This window comes from Conger conger, chromosome 14 (assembly GCF_963514075.1).
Source record: "Conger conger chromosome 14, fConCon1.1, whole genome shotgun sequence".
Lineage (NCBI taxonomy): Eukaryota > Metazoa > Chordata > Actinopteri > Anguilliformes > Congridae > Conger > Conger conger.
Window position 1 is genome coordinate 32,040,383 of NC_083773.1, and position 17,135 is coordinate 32,057,517.

General features: G+C 44.7%; 2 protein-coding genes across 5 annotated transcripts; one reads left to right on the plus strand and one right to left on the minus strand.

Annotated features, from left to right (window-relative positions):
- Positions 1-367: 367 nt before the first annotated feature.
- prxl2b (peroxiredoxin like 2B) lies at positions 368-7,322 on the minus strand. 2 transcript variants are annotated; one of them, XM_061220154.1, is made up of 7 exons: positions 7,170-7,322; positions 6,603-6,748; positions 5,955-6,006; positions 2,569-2,632; positions 2,222-2,297; positions 1,984-2,102; positions 368-1,833 (listed from the first exon to the last, which is right to left on the minus strand). In XM_061220154.1, exons 1-7 carry the CDS (start codon positions 7,184-7,186, stop codon positions 1,807-1,809), a joined length of 501 nt encoding a protein of 166 aa, XP_061076138.1. In that variant the 5' UTR covers positions 7,187-7,322; the 3' UTR covers positions 368-1,806. The 2 variants fall into 2 exon arrangements, with proteins under 2 accessions (XP_061076138.1, XP_061076137.1); XM_061220153.1 differs by having other exon boundaries at positions 6,603-6,807.
- A 1,533-nt stretch (positions 7,323-8,855) lies between these two features.
- On the plus strand, positions 8,856-16,732 carry slc45a1 (solute carrier family 45 member 1). 3 transcript variants are annotated; one of them, XM_061220038.1, is made up of 10 exons: positions 8,856-9,028; positions 9,830-10,270; positions 10,646-10,738; positions 11,040-11,264; positions 11,350-12,101; positions 12,601-12,754; positions 13,248-13,424; positions 13,612-13,817; positions 14,311-14,551; positions 16,029-16,732. In XM_061220038.1, exons 2-10 carry the CDS (start codon positions 9,850-9,852, stop codon positions 16,040-16,042), a joined length of 2,283 nt encoding a protein of 760 aa, XP_061076022.1. In that variant the 5' UTR covers positions 8,856-9,028; positions 9,830-9,849; the 3' UTR covers positions 16,043-16,732. The 3 variants fall into 3 exon arrangements, with proteins under 3 accessions (XP_061076022.1, XP_061076023.1, XP_061076021.1); XM_061220039.1 differs by having other exon boundaries at positions 14,311-14,536; XM_061220037.1 differs by having other exon boundaries at positions 14,311-16,732.
- The last annotated feature ends 403 nt before the right edge of the window (positions 16,733-17,135 follow it).

Sequence of the window (17,135 nt, forward strand, 5' to 3'; positions counted from 1 at the left end):
ATCAAAATGACAGACACCCTAAAAGCACCCTGAATGTGCAATATTATCTATCAATCCCTTGAAATTGCTCTGAAAACAAATCGATACAAACTATTTTGTTTTTATGAAGCATTGAAAAATATCATTTGGAATTCTACTCTTCCACAATTCCAATGTGTTACAGGATATATTTTCCAACATATGGCAATGCAAGTTTTATGAAAACATTGATTAATTACGTAATGTAACACCCCATATCAAGTCCTATTACGGATTAATGTAGCGTATATCAATCGGTGATGTCTGTTGTGTCCTAAAACCTAAATATTGTTAAAATGATAGAAAAACATTTGTGTAGGAAATGAATATGAAATACAGGAGTCCATAATGGGTGTCTTAATGAATTGCAAATAAATTACATTTATTTCACAGGGGTGCAAATTACAAGCGTTTTATTAAATATAAAAACTAATTATTTAAAATGGTAGGCATTTAAATGGTAAATGGCAGGCATTTATATAGCGCCTTTATCCAAAGCGCTGTACAATTGATGCTTCTCCATTCACCCATTCATACACACACTCACACACTGACGGCGATTGGCTGCCATGCAAGGCCCCAACCAGCTCGTCAGGAGCTCACGACTGCTGTCTGTCCTGGTCCCACGGTGGTGGGATGACCTCCCGGTGGATATCAGAAGTCTCTGACCTCCTTCAAGCGCAGACTGAAGACCCATCTCTTCAGGCTACACCTTTCCCTCCCCAACTCACCACCATGATTAGCCTTAGACTGTAATGGCACTTATGTATAGATTGTATAGATATTGTTACTTGTATAGGTATTGTTATTTTTTGTATTCTAGCTGCAATTGTGGTATGCTAGTTTGAAAGTTGATTGTACTCTTAAAGGGTTCTGATTTTCTGCATGTTTACACTAGGACTCGGAACTATACTGTCCTCTCAGGTCCTCTTTGCACTTGTTCTTGTGTTTAATTTGCACTTTGTTGTACGTCGCTCTGGATAAGAGTGTCTGCTAAATGGCATATAATGTAATGTAATGTAATGTAATGTAATGTAAAAGGTTTCTTGCTCAGGGACGCTTCGACACAGCCCGGGTGGGGGATCGAACGCCAACCCTCCGACTGCCAGACGACTGCTCTTACTGCCTGAGCCATGTCGCCCATGTATGAAATAAATATTTCTCCAATTACTGCTTGTACGCTTCACATTAAATCCTTGATTCAGTGCAAATATGTTATGTTTAGTGTTTTTCCTATTTTTCAAATAAACTTATTTAGGCCAGTTTGTGAGAAATCATCTTACAGACTTAAGATTTATAGCTTTTGTGTCAGATCTGACAAATTGAAGAGATATGACTGATATTGCTGTTGCCATGTTGATGGCAGGTGATCTCTCCCATTGCGTTTCCTGGCGACTTACAAGATAACTTCGACACAAAACATTTTCTGTGTCCTGAAGCTAATGCAACTGCTGGTTTTCAACAGAAACAAATGAATCAACATTTCAGTTCCTTATGTTTTCATGGAGCAATTTTATGAAAGACTGGCACATGTAGTGCTGTGGTATAAACTCTGGTAATAAATACAGCCCTAAACGTCCTATTAACATCAGTATGAGTTCATGTTAATATCCCAAATACAACAAAATTCAAAACTGTTGGACACACAGAACACTTTAAATCACTGTTTCTAAGAGCAACCATCTGGCAGCTTCCACAGGCTCGAGAGCTGATGTCCTGGCTGGGGAGAATGAGCGACACATTCTCCTATGTCCCCAACGCTCCCTGATGCAAGACAACCATGGCTCATTATCGTGTACATACATCAGTATTGCACTGGAAAAGAAACAGAACAGAGAACAAAGAAGTATACAGATACATACAGGAGTATAGATTATAAAATCTCTAAGACTCATTTTAAATATGAAAAAAGGGACAAGATGTTTTCATTCACACATAGATTCTGTCCTCTGTGGTCCCCCTTACCTGTGGCCGTTCCCCCTGCTGTGCACTGGTGGTGATGCGCAGGGCCTTGACAATATTCTCTAAGGGTACATAATCCCCCGGGGAGTCTTGTGCAAAGTGCAGCAGAACCTGCTCTCCACCTGTGCAGTACAACACAGGGAGAAGCACATCTGGTTAATGTGGTACTATGATGCCCTCTGGTGGTGATGCTGTGCATAAATAAAAATAAAAAGATGACACCAAAACACGTCTCTCTCACCTTGGGCTATGATGGCCATGCCACCACTCTGGAGGAGATCCCCACTGAAGTTTCCAGGGATACCTTCAGCATTTGCCTGAGAAAAAGACATGTGTGCACACGCACACACGCACACACACACACAGGTATACAGTTAAATCATAACTGTGTAATTTAGTGATGTTACTGGCCCATTATAGTGGGGTGGCTGCAGTAATGACTCATCAGAGATGTTCTAATATCAAACCTATTTCCCCTCATAAAAGCAGATTGTGTCTTACAGCGTGTCTGATTCAATACTGACGAACATGGTGAGTGAAACCATCTCACTCATCTTACAACCTGGGTTGCCATGAAGTCTGGGTTACCTTGGTGACAATGTTTCGTACTTTCTTCCCCAGGGCTGCAGGAACCACATTGAGGGCGTTGTACCTGGGAGAGAAGAGCTTCTGATTGTTCTGACTGACTGTTCATCCGAGCTCAAACACAGTACCACAAAAACAGCCCCACAGAGTGACAGATTCCTGACGTTGTTCCGTGATATTGTTCAGTCCTCAGTGTCCCTGTTCTTATACACAAACAGAGGTAGTCACATAGAAAAAGTCATTGGCACAATCCCAAAGTTGTAGCAACAGAAATAAAGTCCCACAGGCAGTCACAAGATCTGACCATAATTTTGCTCAATAATGTTTGTTCATTTAAGGGTATTGTTATACACTTTGCTTTGACTATGTGCATCAAATATTTTTGCATATATATATATATATATATATATATGACCCCCCCCCCCCCCCCCCCCCATTTCAGGGTACCATAATGTTTAGGACACATGGCTTCAAAGGTATTTCTGATTAGCCAGGTTTGTTCAGTTTCTTCTTTAGTGCAGGTATAAGAGAGCTTTCAGTACCTAGTCTTGATTCAAGGTTTTTGATTACCTCTGAAGTTCATTATTAGTGTTTGTCAACAAGAGGACTAAGATGTAAAGAAAATAAAGCCATTATGTGGCTGAGAAACAAGACATAACAGTCATGGACATAAGCCAAAGCTTTTCCTTACCAAAATCAAATTTTTGGAACATCATTAAGAAGAAAGAGAGCACTGGTGAGCTCAGCTCTGCACAAGTGAGAGTTCAACAGCTTTATGCAATATGCATATTGGGTCCAGCACTTCCAAAGCGGAGAACAATGCCTTATACTTTGTTACAGCTTATATACACATTCTGTTGCTGGGGGGAGTGGGGAAGTCCCTGTCTCCCTCCAGTCAGCAGCCAACACATGCTCCAAGAGAAACAATTCTAAGCTCTGGGGTCAATCCAGTGTGGCCCCCTCCTTCGTGGTTAGGTGGGCTCCTGTTTTTCTGCAAGCTTGTGATGATATTTGAAACAAATGTTTCTGCTTCTCTTATCTTACTGGTATTCATGCCCTATGACACATATTTGCTTGCGTTGCTACAGTTCAGTGGAAATTTCCACTGGTACACAGCTTCTCTCTGCACATTAGTAGAAGTGGGCACATATTAATGCTTTGCACAATTTACAGTTAATGCTATATGAGCTATATTTCGTGAGCCAATTAAAAATTTCCCACAAGACCAAGATTCACTAGAAGCATTGATGTTTGGGCTGCCACAGATACTGGCTCACTTGTCTTGATGATGTAACTACTGATAACAGCTGGAGAATAAATGCTAATGTACAGAAGCATCTTATCTGCTCATGTTCAAGCAATACACATTGAATGGCACTTCATCCCAATGACCTAATATATGACCTAATATAAACATAATACAAAAGTAACAAAGGACTTTTTCAAAGCCTGGAAAAACTGGGAAATTCTTGACTGGAAGTCAGTCACCTGATCTGAATCCAATTGAACTTGCATTGCAGGGGAAAATTCACAGAACAAAAGATCTCCCTCCTAAAAGTATGATAAACAATAACAAGTCAAAATCAGACCCAACCTTGATGAGCAGGCTGGTTCCTCTAAAACTCTCGATGATGTATGCTAAAAGTGTATCAATATATCCATATGAAAGTACGATATGTAACCTGTACAGTTTCAAACTGATTAACTGCTGTTTGTTATCAAATCAAATGAACCTAGAACATTAATTATAGCTGAGCTTATGAAAATGCAAGAAACCACAGTGAAAACTGTGGAAATGAGAGCAAAGAATGCAAAGAATGCAACGAACATTTACTCACTTAGAAGAGAATATGAATCAAATGTTTAGTATGTCTGTATATTAGAAAAGAATATTAGAAGAGAATATTAATCAAATGTTTAGTATGTCTGTATATTTTCAGTGATTACTGCTGCTTAGTTCGTTTTAGAAAAGTGACCCATATGTGGAAAAATACAGAATGACGTGTATGCTCAGAAAAAACCATGGATGACGTGTGTGTTAGAGGCAGTTCGCGAGGGCGGGGGCGCCCTGAACTTTATAGAGATTTGGCAGAGCATGACTGAACTTTGTACACAGTTCATGAGCATGAGGACTTTGGGCGATTTGCCACAATGATGTTTGCACCTGTTGGGGGGAGGAGTTGTGGGAGGAATTAAGATAAGAACAGTGTGGGTGATTTGCCACAATGAGGTTTGAGGAGGAGTTGTAGGAGGAGTAACTGTGTATAAAATGGGTGTAAAAATTACAGTCCAGGTCCATGTTTATGAAAAAACTGGTCCGGCTTTATGCACTTGTGCTAAATAAAGTCTGATTTTCCTGAAGAGCTTGCTGCCGTGGTGTCTTTTCCCACATGAAGATGTTTTTTGACAAATTAGAGATTTGGACTCCTAGAGATTGGAGTTTCCTAGACACTACAGCATTTCATCTGCTTAAGAGAAAACTTAAGGCAACTTGCTCCAGAAACAAACAGGAGCTGAAGATGGCTACAGTACAGTCCTGGCAGGACATCCCCAGAGAATATACTCAGCATCTGGGGACATGGGACACAGACTTCAAGCAGTCATTGCATGCGGAGGATATGTGACAAAGTACTAAATATGACTACTTTCATAAACAAAACATGAATATGTCCCAAATGTTATGCCGCTCTGAAATGGGGGGACTATGTCTAAATAAGTGCTGTCATTTCTACATGGTGAAACCAAAATGTATAAATACCCTTTAATAAAAGACAAAAATCTGCACTGTGTGCATTGTTTGATTATAAACAGTCCAACAAGGCACTCCTAATGAGATGAGATGAGCAAGGTCCTGAAGCTCTGAAGATATTGTAGGGAAGAATACATTTCCTGCTTCATTGTTCTTGGATGGTCACCTAACACCTCAATTGTACTGAATGATCAAGGGGGGTTAGGAAGCCCATACTGAATGATCAAGGGGGGGTTCACTGTCTGCTTTGCTGACAATGACCATTTGGTTTCCTTGATCACATCATATGCATATACTTCAGGAGGTTTGGGGCAAAAAAGCTCATTCCTTTCTAACATGGTTTTGTAATTGAACGGCCTTGATTTTACCCGGTATGCTTCAAACTGTAATTAAACTATTTTTGCTATCTTAATACATCTGAATATTGGACTAGTTTTACTTCACAAATGACCAAATTCCTACATTATAAACCACTGCCTCAGCCTACAATATGTAGTCTGAAAGTACCATAAGCAGTCCCTCTCTCCCAGACACAGTGCCACTAACACAGCTGTATGTATCACAGTCCTACATGTGACACTTGAGATAATCCCACAGTATAACTGAGTCCAAATGGCACAGTCTCACATACACCGCTTACCTTTTGAAGCCCATCTCCTTATATGTCTGTTTCTTCTCATCAATAAAAAGCTCTAAAATAAAAGAATATGTTTCTTGTTGTTTTCACCAGGCAGTTCAAATGACCATGAATATGAAAAAGCACCCTGCCATATTTAACTAAAGAGTTATCCAGCAAAAGGCTATTTGAGATTAACTTTGGATGCCTCATTAAAGCAATCCAAAGATGGGACCCTCATGACCCTGATCACAAAGCTGACAAAGTATGGCAGTTTCTTGTTAAGAAGAGTTGAGTAATGGATAATCACAATGCTCTAGCTTCCGGCCTGGAGAGTGATAAACAACCATTTATCACACCCTCTTTAACAGGCATTGTGCAAGGCAGGGTGACAAAGGTGATACAGCAAATGAAAACGGAACCAGCTCTGGAATCTTCACTGGACTTATGTCACAACCTCAAGACACAGTTTAAACATTCTAAAGCAGTAAACATGTTGATATGTTTCTCAAGAAAAGACAACTGAAAGTATACACTGTCTTTTAACATATTTCCTTAGATACTTGCTATTTGTTCTTGCAATGCCAATATTCATAAATCGTATTCATCATTCATAAAATACTGTTCATAACTGTAGAAATAATTTAAGCTCGATGCTTTTTGGATACTCACCTCCCTTGAAAAAACCCCCATCCTGGAATTCCTTCAGCCCTAACTCTTCCGGACCAACCCCGACCAGCGCCACGTTATTCGCACTCAGGTCTTCCTTCAACTTGCTTACCTCTACCGCGGTCCAACGGCATACCTGACAACCGAACCTGCGGAGGAATAAGATGACCACCGCTTGGTCTCGCCAGAGAGACCGCAGCTCCACCCTCTGACAGACGCATGGACAGTACGTTTGCACACGAACACACACAAGACAATCTTATCAGCACTCCTTCGTGTCACAAAACAGACATTTCTCCACGATCTGTTGTTATCAACCCGGAGTTTATTTTCGTGTGTTGCTAGCGTCCAAGTTAGCTAACGACACTATTATGGACTGCAGGTCTATTTGAATTCCGAATGTTTACGGTTGGACAAGTAAGAAAATTACAGAGTTAGCACGAAAACTACAAAGATAACACGGCCCTATCGCATTCAAACGAGTGTCTAGCTGGCTTATTATTATTTTTAACCAAATTAACCCTAACCAAAACCACTAAACATACCACAAAACACTCATGTAATAGCTACCTCTTCAGACGTGGCATTCTTCAACAAGTTAAGCCCCAATTTAGCCAGGTCCACACCGGCCATTATATAAAAAGTTTGAGGAACGCAAATATAAAATACTTAAAGCGTGTACGAATGTCATGAAGTCGTTCGAAGCTGTTCTCATAATGCGCAGTGGACAGTGGGTGTGTGCAGTTTTGCAACAGTCGAATCACATTTCTCATGTCCATGTCAACTCACCAATCAGAGAGCACAGCGGGGGTTGACCTAGGTGTATTTAATTGCATAAACTGGACGCTTTGGAGTTGCGTAAAGCCAGCTCCCCCTGACCTGGAAAATAGTATTATTAGTTTGTCTTTGGCTCTGTGGATCACTTTCGAAACCAATTATACCTGGATTGTTTCCAATCCTCTTTGGCTGGCCGTTGGGACCCTTGCATCTTCACATAACAGATTTGAAAATCTTAACTCTGGTCTGGTCTTCAACCTTCCCAAATACTCACACGTCACCCCCCTGCTTACTTCCCTCCACTGGCTGCCTGTCATGGCTCGCATCAAATTCAAAACATTGGTGCTAGCCTTCCAAGCAGTTAAAGGGTCTTCCCCAGCTTATCTGCAAAAAATCATCAGACCCTACACCCCTGCCAGACCTCTTCGTTCAGCCTCCACAGGCCGCTTGGCACCTCCCCCTCTCAGAACCTCCACCTCACGCTCACGACTACTGTCTGTTCTGGCTCCACGGTGGTGGAACGAACTCCCCGTTGAGGTCAGAACTATAGAATCCCTCCCCACCTTCAAGCGCAAGCTGAAGACACACCTCTTCAAACAGCACCTCTCCCCATCCCTCCCTACCTCCCTGTGAACCTTAATTGTTGTCTCTGTGACTTGTGTATCAGTATTTTAGTTGGCTAGGTAAGCAGTGTTTGGATAGTTAACTTTGGTGACTTTTGCTCTGTTTGTTTGTTTGTTCAAAAAAAAAAAAAAAAAAAAAAAAAAAAAAAAAAAAAAATGGCCCTTGTCCTTATCTTTGTTGTACAGGTAGCAGTTGAAATTGTACTTACCTCTAGGGTCTTTCAGCGAACTTATCCCTGGTTATGGGTATGCACTTTGTTGTACGTCGCTCTGGATAAGAGCGTCTGCCAAATGCCAATAATGTAATGTAATGTAACTCAACAAAACGAAACCCCCCCCCCCCCCCCCAAAAAAACCCCCCCAAAAACAGTCAAGATGATGGACAGGGCTCGCCCCGAAATTCACCAATTTTTTACCTTCTGGAATCATTCGTCACATATATTATGAAAATATACATCTCAGCTAAGTACATTCTAAAGCATGTGGTTGTGGCACCTGCCTGCTCAGACGGTAGTTTGTAATCACTGGAATTTTTCTTTGGTTGACTGTGGCTATACAATTTAATGCTCAGCTAGAATCAGTTTGAATTCCGAGTTATTATTAATCAACTACAAACATGGCATCAACATTCATTTGAACGTTTACCTTCGGTGATTTCAAGATAAAGGTCACGGCGAAAGAACGTTGTCATGGTTACAACCCGGAAAGCTGAGCAGGCAGGATATAGTGAGCACGCGCGACAGGGGTGGATCGGGTGCTGATGTTGCAGGTCTACCCAGCGAACGCGAGAGAAGGAGTGATAGAATGACGTCACTTCTGAGATATGGGGAGACAAGGGAGGGAGGAGAGAGGGGGAAGGCGCAGGGACAGAGGATGACTGAAAAATGCCTGCATCAAAGACACTAGGGGAAAATTTGAATCTGTAATGCATCTGAAAAAATAAATAAAACAAACTTTACGTCAGATAGGGCTGTGCCAATTTTATCCAAATGGTATGCTGTAGTAAACGTGAACAGAGCCCCTGAAAAGGTAAATGTCTTTCATGTTTCCATTTGCACGCATTGTCCTTTTTCAGAACACAGTAGCAGTCGATTCGATTGTATAATCTTCACATAGCAAAACAAATGCCAAGTCACTGAGCTTCCACGGCCTATAAGCTGCAAATTATACGTAAATGTAAGATAGCTGCTGTTCTGGTCTGACAACCGGAATAACCTATGTGTCTTCATGCATTAACTAAATTAAATTCTAACAAATACACGATTGTAAGGTGAATTCTACGTGTAACGCTGTGGTAACCTACTGCCTTTTCAGTTAATTAACGATCAAGGTATTGTAGGCATATGACTGAAATTGAAATAAAATATATTTTTTAAGCAATTCTGCATGTCATACCGGTGATCTGGGCTCAAGGGAACACATGGGGGTTTTTCGCACTTTTTATGAGCCAAAGATATCCGCACCTTTGTCACCGCTCTTCATGTGCACGAGGTGCAGCGTCACGATATTGTATCCTCGTACATATTGCAACCTCCCATCCACCGCCTTTGCTATAGTTTGTCTTACATGGTAAAGCATGCACGGAATTGCAATAATGTATATGTTCGCTTTTGACACAGGACGTATGTGTCAAGTCAGGACGATACTGATTTCCTTTTTGTGACGTAAAAGATCCGCAGTTTCTCCGCATGTCAAATTTTAAACCGAAATGCGTATGCACGTATCATTCTCTGCTGTTAATACTGGCGAAACTATTAAACCCAACAGGCACAGTGACAGGCTTAGACATTTTGATTGCATTAATGCAGGGACCAATTTCATTGTGTGCAGAAAAAAACAGGCAGAAAGTAATGTCATCCCAAGGGATGGGCACCCCGAGTGACCCTCTCCTGACCAGTCCTGGAGGGGGTGTCAGCTCGGCTCAGGACGGGACCTGGAGACCGTCGATGCCCAAGACCTCCAGCTTCCCTTCATCCTCCACCCGCCACCTAAGCCACCGCGCCAACAATTTCCAGAGGCACCCAAAGCGTAGGAAGCTCATCCGACCATCCCCGCCGCCTCCCCCAAATACGCCATGCCCCCTGGAGCAGCTGGACTTGGCTGAGCTGCCCCCCCGGCGCACCTTCTCCGAGCTGCTGTTCAATGGCTGCATCTTATTTGGAATTGAGTTCAGCTATGCCATGGAGACAGCCTATGTCACCCCTGTCCTACTACAGATGGGCCTGCCTGACCAGTTCTACAGTCTGGTGTGGTTCATAAGCCCCATACTGGGTAAACATGAACACTCTGTATAGACTGTGGCATGAGAGCAAGAGGACAAGATTAATGGCATTAATAGAACTACCAGCATACTTTTAGACGATGCCATTATTAATAGCCATCTGTTGGGAATGTAGTTATCTAAGAGGGGACGATGCTATGTAAAGCACTCACTGAAGTTTGTCTGAATAAATACATATTCGGGTCATTTAGTTAATGTGGGTATTTCTGAAAACTGTCTCAGATGAATTGCAATTAAGTAAAACTTCAGCAGGTTCCAAATAGCAATGCTGCAGGTGTAGAAACACTAAAAAAAAGTTTCTCTCCCTCACTCTTTTCTTCTTCATACTGTGTTTCTGTAGCTCTGTGTAATTCTCTGTCACCCAGGGTTCCTTGTTCAGCCCATATTGGGAGCTTGGAGTGATCGCTGCACCTCCCGCTTTGGCCGTCGACGCCCTTTCATCCTGGCTCTTGCCATTGGTAAGAAATGCTCAACCTAAAAGTAAAAGAAGTGGGCATAGGCGTAAATTACTTAAAGGGTTATTCTGCTGTGGATGTATGTCGTACAACTGTGTCAATACATGGAGCTGCTTGCCAGGTCATGTAGTAGGGGCAGAGTCAGGCTCATGGCATGCTGCTGGATACGGTCTACACGGCAACAAAGGTACATACCTAGAGGGACTGCCAGTATATATCTTTACTGGCTTTCTGATTGGTTTGTAAGGACAAGCTCATACTCCCATGGGGAATAAAGTAAACTGAGCAGAAACTCTTTTTCCAGGAGCTCTGATGGGACTGACTCTGGTGCTGAATGGGCGGGACATTGGAGCTGTGGTGGCCGACACTGTGTCCAATCACAAGTGGGGGATCGCGCTGACAGTGTGCGGGGTCGTCCTGATGGACTTCAGTGCCGATTCTGCGGACAACCCCAGCCACGCCTACATGATGGATGTGTGCAGCCCCGAGGACCAGGACCGTGGGCTCAACATACATGCCCTTTTAGCAGGTTAGATAGATGGACGACGCTCACTTGGGGGTGGATATCCTTTCTGTCTTGCCGGATGTCTAACTGCACTTGTTTCCCACTATAGGGCTGGGTGGCGGTTTTGGCTACATCGTGGGCGGGATCAACTGGGATCACACGGAGTTCGGGAGGTCGTTGGGGGGTCAGCTAAGGGTCATTTACATGTTCACCAGCATCACTCTGGTCGCAGCCACGGCGATGACGCTCACCAGCATTCCCGAGCGACCCCTGGCCCAGGCACAGCCCCCGAAGAGCTCCAGGAACGCACTAAAGAGCCCCAGCCTCCCCCTGCCGCCTTCTCCCCCCGCTGCCCTCGGCATGGGGCCTGGGGAAGAGGAAGAAGAGGAAGAAGGTGCCCGCAGCTACCAGTGCTACGAGCCCCACCCCTGTCAGCCCGACTTGCTGGCACACACGTCCAGCGCCAGCGAGCAGCTGTACGCCGGTTTGACCAGTCCCATCTCCCCCCTCAGCCCCCTCACGCCAAAATATGGCAGTTTCATCAGCCGCGACAGCTCTCTCACAGGCATCAATGAGTTTGCCTCCTCCCTGGGCACGTCCTACATTGACAGCGTGCTCATCGACTGCTACACAGGCCAGCAGACGCCCCAGCCCCTTGACCCGGATGCCGCGGCCCCACCCATGCCCCCCGGAGACACCCCGCCTCCCCAGGGTCCACTGGCTGGAGGGGGTTTGGAGGGGGGCGGTGCCTCTGGCATCCTGAAACGGCCCCAGAGCCTGGCCCTGCTGGACGACCCCCTGCTGACCACCACTGTGGGGACGGAGAGCGGCCGCAGGAGGACGGTCACCTTCAGTCAGCAGGTCAGTGTCAGGCCCCCCTTCTCCAAACGAGGGCCCTTCCCCATGATCCCCTCGCCCAATGGGTGCCCTATCCCCCAGAGTGGAGCTACTCCTCCACTGACATCGTCCACAGGGAGGCTGATCCACTCTGCTTGAGATTCAGTTCTACATCTGGCTTCTGTCCTCTGCATTCACCGGGTCTAGAATGGTGGGTCTCTCTGGGTCTGGAATGGTGTCTCCATAGAAAGGCTTTAGAACCAGAATGTTGGCTTTAACACTGTTTAACATTAAAAACATCTACCTCATCTCTTCATCTCTCGAGAGTGCTGTGAGAATATGATGCACAACAACTATGTTGTCTGGGGAGAGCCGTTGTTATTAACTGTGTTACGTACTTTTCTCTGTCTCCCCTGCCGTGTGTTTTTGTTTTGCTGCTGCTGTGTGTTTCATTTATTTTTGCAGCTGCAGTTGAGGATGCTGGGACTGGACTTTCTGACTCTCTCTCCCTCTCCTCTCCCAGGTAGCCAACATACTGTTGAACGGGATGCGGTATGACAGCGATCTAAGTGACAGCACAGAAACCGCAGACACACAGCTGTCTATGAAGCTTCTGTGCATCGCCATCTACAGGATGCCCCCGTCGCTGCGCAGCCTCTGCACCAACCACTTCCTGGGTGAGAGCCGCAGCATTAGTGGAGAGACCCGCTGGTGTATTCATCGCCAGGCTTCACACATTGCTGGATACTGTCTCAACTGATGGGTGCCAAACTCTGGGCCCAGACCAACAGGTTGGCCATGAGAAAAAAGAAAAGCAATGCTTTGTCCGGTTCACTTTCTATGGACATTCCCACCAGTAGAAAGAAACACTACACCTGTGGCAAGCACTGAACTTTTCAGACTGTATATTCAGATGTTGATTATGCAAAAAAAACAAAAAACATTTGATGAATGCTTTCTTTCAAACTCATGTCAGGCTATGTAATAAGATATAAAATAAGGTATGAGTAACAGTAAACACATTTGTTCATTAAGTAATTTATGGCTGTGGGGACATAAGATTTCAAACCCCTGCTCTCGAGCTGAATTGCTTGCTTCTGACCTTGTTTGTGTAAATGGCAGTTTGGATGAATTGAATTTGAACTGAGAGGCAATCCCTTTGTCCGGCAGGCTGGCTATCCTTTGAGGGCATGCTTCTGTTCTACACTGACTTCATGGGAGAAGCTGTGTTTGGGGGGGACCCAAAGGCGCCCCATGACTCAGAAGCTTACCGCCGCTACAACGCTGGGGTCAGCATGGGCTGCTGGGGAATGTGTATCTATGCCTTCAGTGCAGCTTTCTACTCAGGTGAGCTGCACGCATTCTTCTGCTTCTATCTAAAAGACAACACCTAAGCTTTCTCCAGTTACACCCAGGTTTCTCAATTATTCTTCTCTCTCTCTCTCTCTTTCCATCTTCTTGGGACCTCTCTCTAGCTGTCACTTGTTTCATTTCTCTCTTTCTCTCTGTTCCTTTCTCTCTCTGTCGGTTCCAGCCATTCTGGAGAAGCTAGAGGAGCGTTTCTCCCTACGCTCTCTGTACTTCTTTGCCTACCTGGCATTTGGTCTGGGCACAGGCCTGGCCACCCTCTCCACGAACCTGTACGTGGTGCTGTCCCTCTGCACCACCTATGGCGTGCTCTTCTCCTCACTCTGCACCCTGCCCTACTCTCTGCTATGTGAATACTACCAGAGCCCACAGGTGAGACCCAGTCCTGCTCTGTGTGTGTGTGTATATGTGTGTGCGTGTGCGTTTGCAGGCATGTGTGTGTATGTGTGTGCGTGTGTGTTTGCAGGCATGTGTGTGTATGTGTGTGCGTGTGTGTTTGCAGGCATATGTGTGTGTGTGTGTGTGTGTATGTATGTATGTATATGGTGTGGGTGTGCATGTGTGTGTGATTAATACAAATGGGCTTCCTCAGTCAATCAATCTGACATTAATCTACATTATATATAATGTAGCTGACTATCTGGTGTTGATTTAGACATTTAGTAAATTAAAATTTGGTAGGAGCTTGTAGTATGTAGATGTGGATGGTCACACATCAATATTCCTGATTGCCCCTAAAATGTAATTCCCTAAAATGTAAAAAAAGCAACTTTTTTGATGATATTGATGATAGTTTTGCTGACATTGTATAGATATTGTCCTCATATGTGACAGTATTTCTTTTTCCCTTCTCTTGCACGTGTAGTTCTGTGGCTCCTCGGAGGGAGGGACCAGGAGGGGGATGGGTGTGGACATCTCTCTGCTCAGCTGCCAGTACTTCCTGGCTCAGATCCTGGTCTCCGTGGCGATGGGACCCCTCACCTCACTGGTGGGGGGGCCGCAGGGCGTGATGTACTTTGCGAGCGTGATGTCGTTTGTGGGCTGCCTGTACTCGTCGCTGTGCGTGGTGTATCAGCTGCCCCCCCCTGAGGGTGAGCTCCCCCAGAGTGAGGCCCAGCCGCTACTCGTTCAGATCTAACGCTCCCCTTCCTTCCCACAAGCACACACACACACACACACAAACACACTCACACACACACACACACACACACTCACACACGCGCACACGCACACGCACACATGCTCACGCACACGCACGCACGCACACACGCACGCACACACACACACACACGCACGCACACACACACACACACAAACACACTCACACACACACACACACACACACACACACTCACACACGCGCACACGCACACATGCTCACGCACACGCACGCACGCACGCACGCACACACACACACGCACGCACACACACACACACACGCTTCACCACCTGCACTGCACTCCTTACCTCCTATCTCCCTCAGAGCAAACAGACAGACAGACATTACTTTGTGTATGTGTGTGTGCTGCATGCATTTTTTATGTGCGTGTGAATTTGTGTGTATGTGCTTGTGTAGGCGTGTGTATGTAGGTCTGAATCTGACTCTAGTCTCAGTGTATCTACACAGTGCTGCTTGCTTCCGTTTGGTTGCGGTTGTGTCATGCTATGGACAGGAAGTGTCTGTTTGTCTGTCCATTAAGCTACAGTACTCAGTAAGTGCAAACGTACACATCAGGGCTGAGTTATTGGACATTTTTAAATGATTCCACCTCTTTTCTGAAGGACCAGTCTTCAAAGTGAAAATTACTAATCAATCTGGCCATGGGTGACAATATTTATTGTTGTATCAGATTTCCAGGAGCACTGTGTGCTCTTGTGTTATCAGTATAAGAAATGCCTCTGAATCTTATTTAGAATCTTCTTACATTTATTGGGCATTATTATTTTGGTGGCCCTTCACAAACAGACTGTTACAGAGGGATGGTCCTACTCTGAATACCTGTGAATGAACAGCTGCTCAAACCTGAGTCCTGAAAGCCTGCACTTTCTGAAGAGCTACTCAGCTCTAAAACCAACCCAACATTGAGTAGCCCAATGAGCCTGTCTGTCTGTCTGTCTCTCTCACCCACAGTAGGTAAGCTTTTAAGGATAACTGTTTGAATGTGTCACAATGACCCACCCTGTCTTGCTGCACTAAACACCAGTAGGCGCACAGACGCATAAAATACGCACACGTTACATGTAGCGATACGCATAAACATAGGAGACATGCATGTGCACTTTCACACGTGTTGGGGTTTTTGCGCTGCTGTACTTGGGTACATGAGAGCAGAGCAACAGTGAGTGAGTTCCAGGAATAGTTGCCAGGATGCCCACTGAATTGAACAAATCATCCCATCACCAGGGCTCTCCACCTTCACAAAGTGACACGCTCTCACGTGGGCGTGCAGTCTCATAACACAAAATACTCAGTTATGCTGCAGGTGACCCCTCTACCAAGCCCCACAGGGATGTTATTATCATTAACATGATCAGGTGAAGGTTAATGAGTGTTATGATAGTGCTTATTATCATTATTATCAGGTGGAGCTGAATGATGGTTCCTGAATCTTCAGAATCCTTTTTTTGCTTCACACTCATATCTGTGCTGCACTCCCATCTCGTTGGGAGGAGAGTGGAGACAAGAGTCCTGATTCAACAGTCCACTGGGAAAGGATGATAAACTGTGCTGCTGTCTGGAGCCCAGCGGCTGGAGAGGAAGCTGGCAGGTCCACAGACGTCTGCACTTTGGGAACTGGAGACCAGCCGTACCGGGGATACTCCTCTTGGGCACAAGGGGGCATTGCTTCCCCACGGCTTTTTTTTTTCCACATCCTCACTCCTGGACTTCACTGCCCAAACTACTCTCTGAGGCCTGCTCTTACTAACCTCGACTCACACACAGCTTTAAGTATGCTTTCATCATGGAATGCTTTCTATAAAGACTTTCAGTCCTTCTCTGGGGACCCTCCCTGCTAGATATAATGAAGTGTTTTGTTGTGCCTGACTGAAAATGTCCTGTCCAGCAATGGAGCCCCGTAGGGGAACAATTAAGCAATTCATCAAAGGCTGCTTCCGTAAAGCTTTAAAAAAAAAAAAAAAAAAAGAAACTTTATTTTTTTAATTTCTTTCATTTGACGTTACGCTTTCTATCAGTATTACAAATTACTTCATTTTGTGAAATGCAGATACGTTTTATTTTGTATTTAAATTCATCTTAACTTATAATAAAAATCAAAAGCAGTTAACACTGGCCCTGTTGATTGTGGTGGAAAGCTGAATGGGATTAGAGGCAGGGCCTTCATTGGGCGGGGAAAGCAATGCATACTGTGTCCATTTAATTAAGTAAAGTGGGTGGCGCTTGCCTGCACGGTCTGACATAAACTCCACAGAAGACTCCTGTCAGGTTCCAGTGGCTGTCTTAAATGCTTTCATAGCATGGACACAGCTAACTCCTGAGACACACGACAGTAAGAAACTCAGCCTGGTTACTTCGGCCAGCTGGCCCTAAAGATTCCTCAAACGGAACACTTCTGTTTTTCATCTAGAACTTAGGACGACTTCAGTTGACCTAATAAGGAAAGAATAATGTTTTCTTTCCATATACGAGGGGAGGGGTATGTTAGCCTTGCTATTTAGTCTTAAACCACA

Excerpts from the sequence above, each read along its gene's own strand:
- prxl2b (XM_061220153.1), bottom strand. The coding sequence starts at position 7,232 with ATGGCCGGTGTGGACCTGGCTAAATTGGGGCTTAACTTGTTGAAGAAT. Across the intron at positions 6,007-6,602 it reads TGGGGGTTTTTTCAAGGGAG|AGCTTTTTATTGATGAGAAG; the intron begins GTGAGTATCCAA and ends CTTTTATTTTAG. Across the intron at positions 2,633-5,954 it reads AAGGAGATGGGCTTCAAAAG|GTACAACGCCCTCAATGTGG; the intron begins GTAAGCGGTGTA and ends CTTCTCTCCCAG.
- slc45a1 (XM_061220037.1), top strand. The coding sequence starts at position 9,850 with ATGTCATCCCAAGGGATGGGCACCCCGAGTGACCCTCTCCTGACCAGT. Across the intron at positions 12,102-12,600 it reads CGGTCACCTTCAGTCAGCAG|GTAGCCAACATACTGTTGAA; the intron begins GTCAGTGTCAGG and ends CTCCTCTCCCAG. Across the intron at positions 12,755-13,247 it reads CTGCACCAACCACTTCCTGG|GCTGGCTATCCTTTGAGGGC; the intron begins GTGAGAGCCGCA and ends TTTGTCCGGCAG.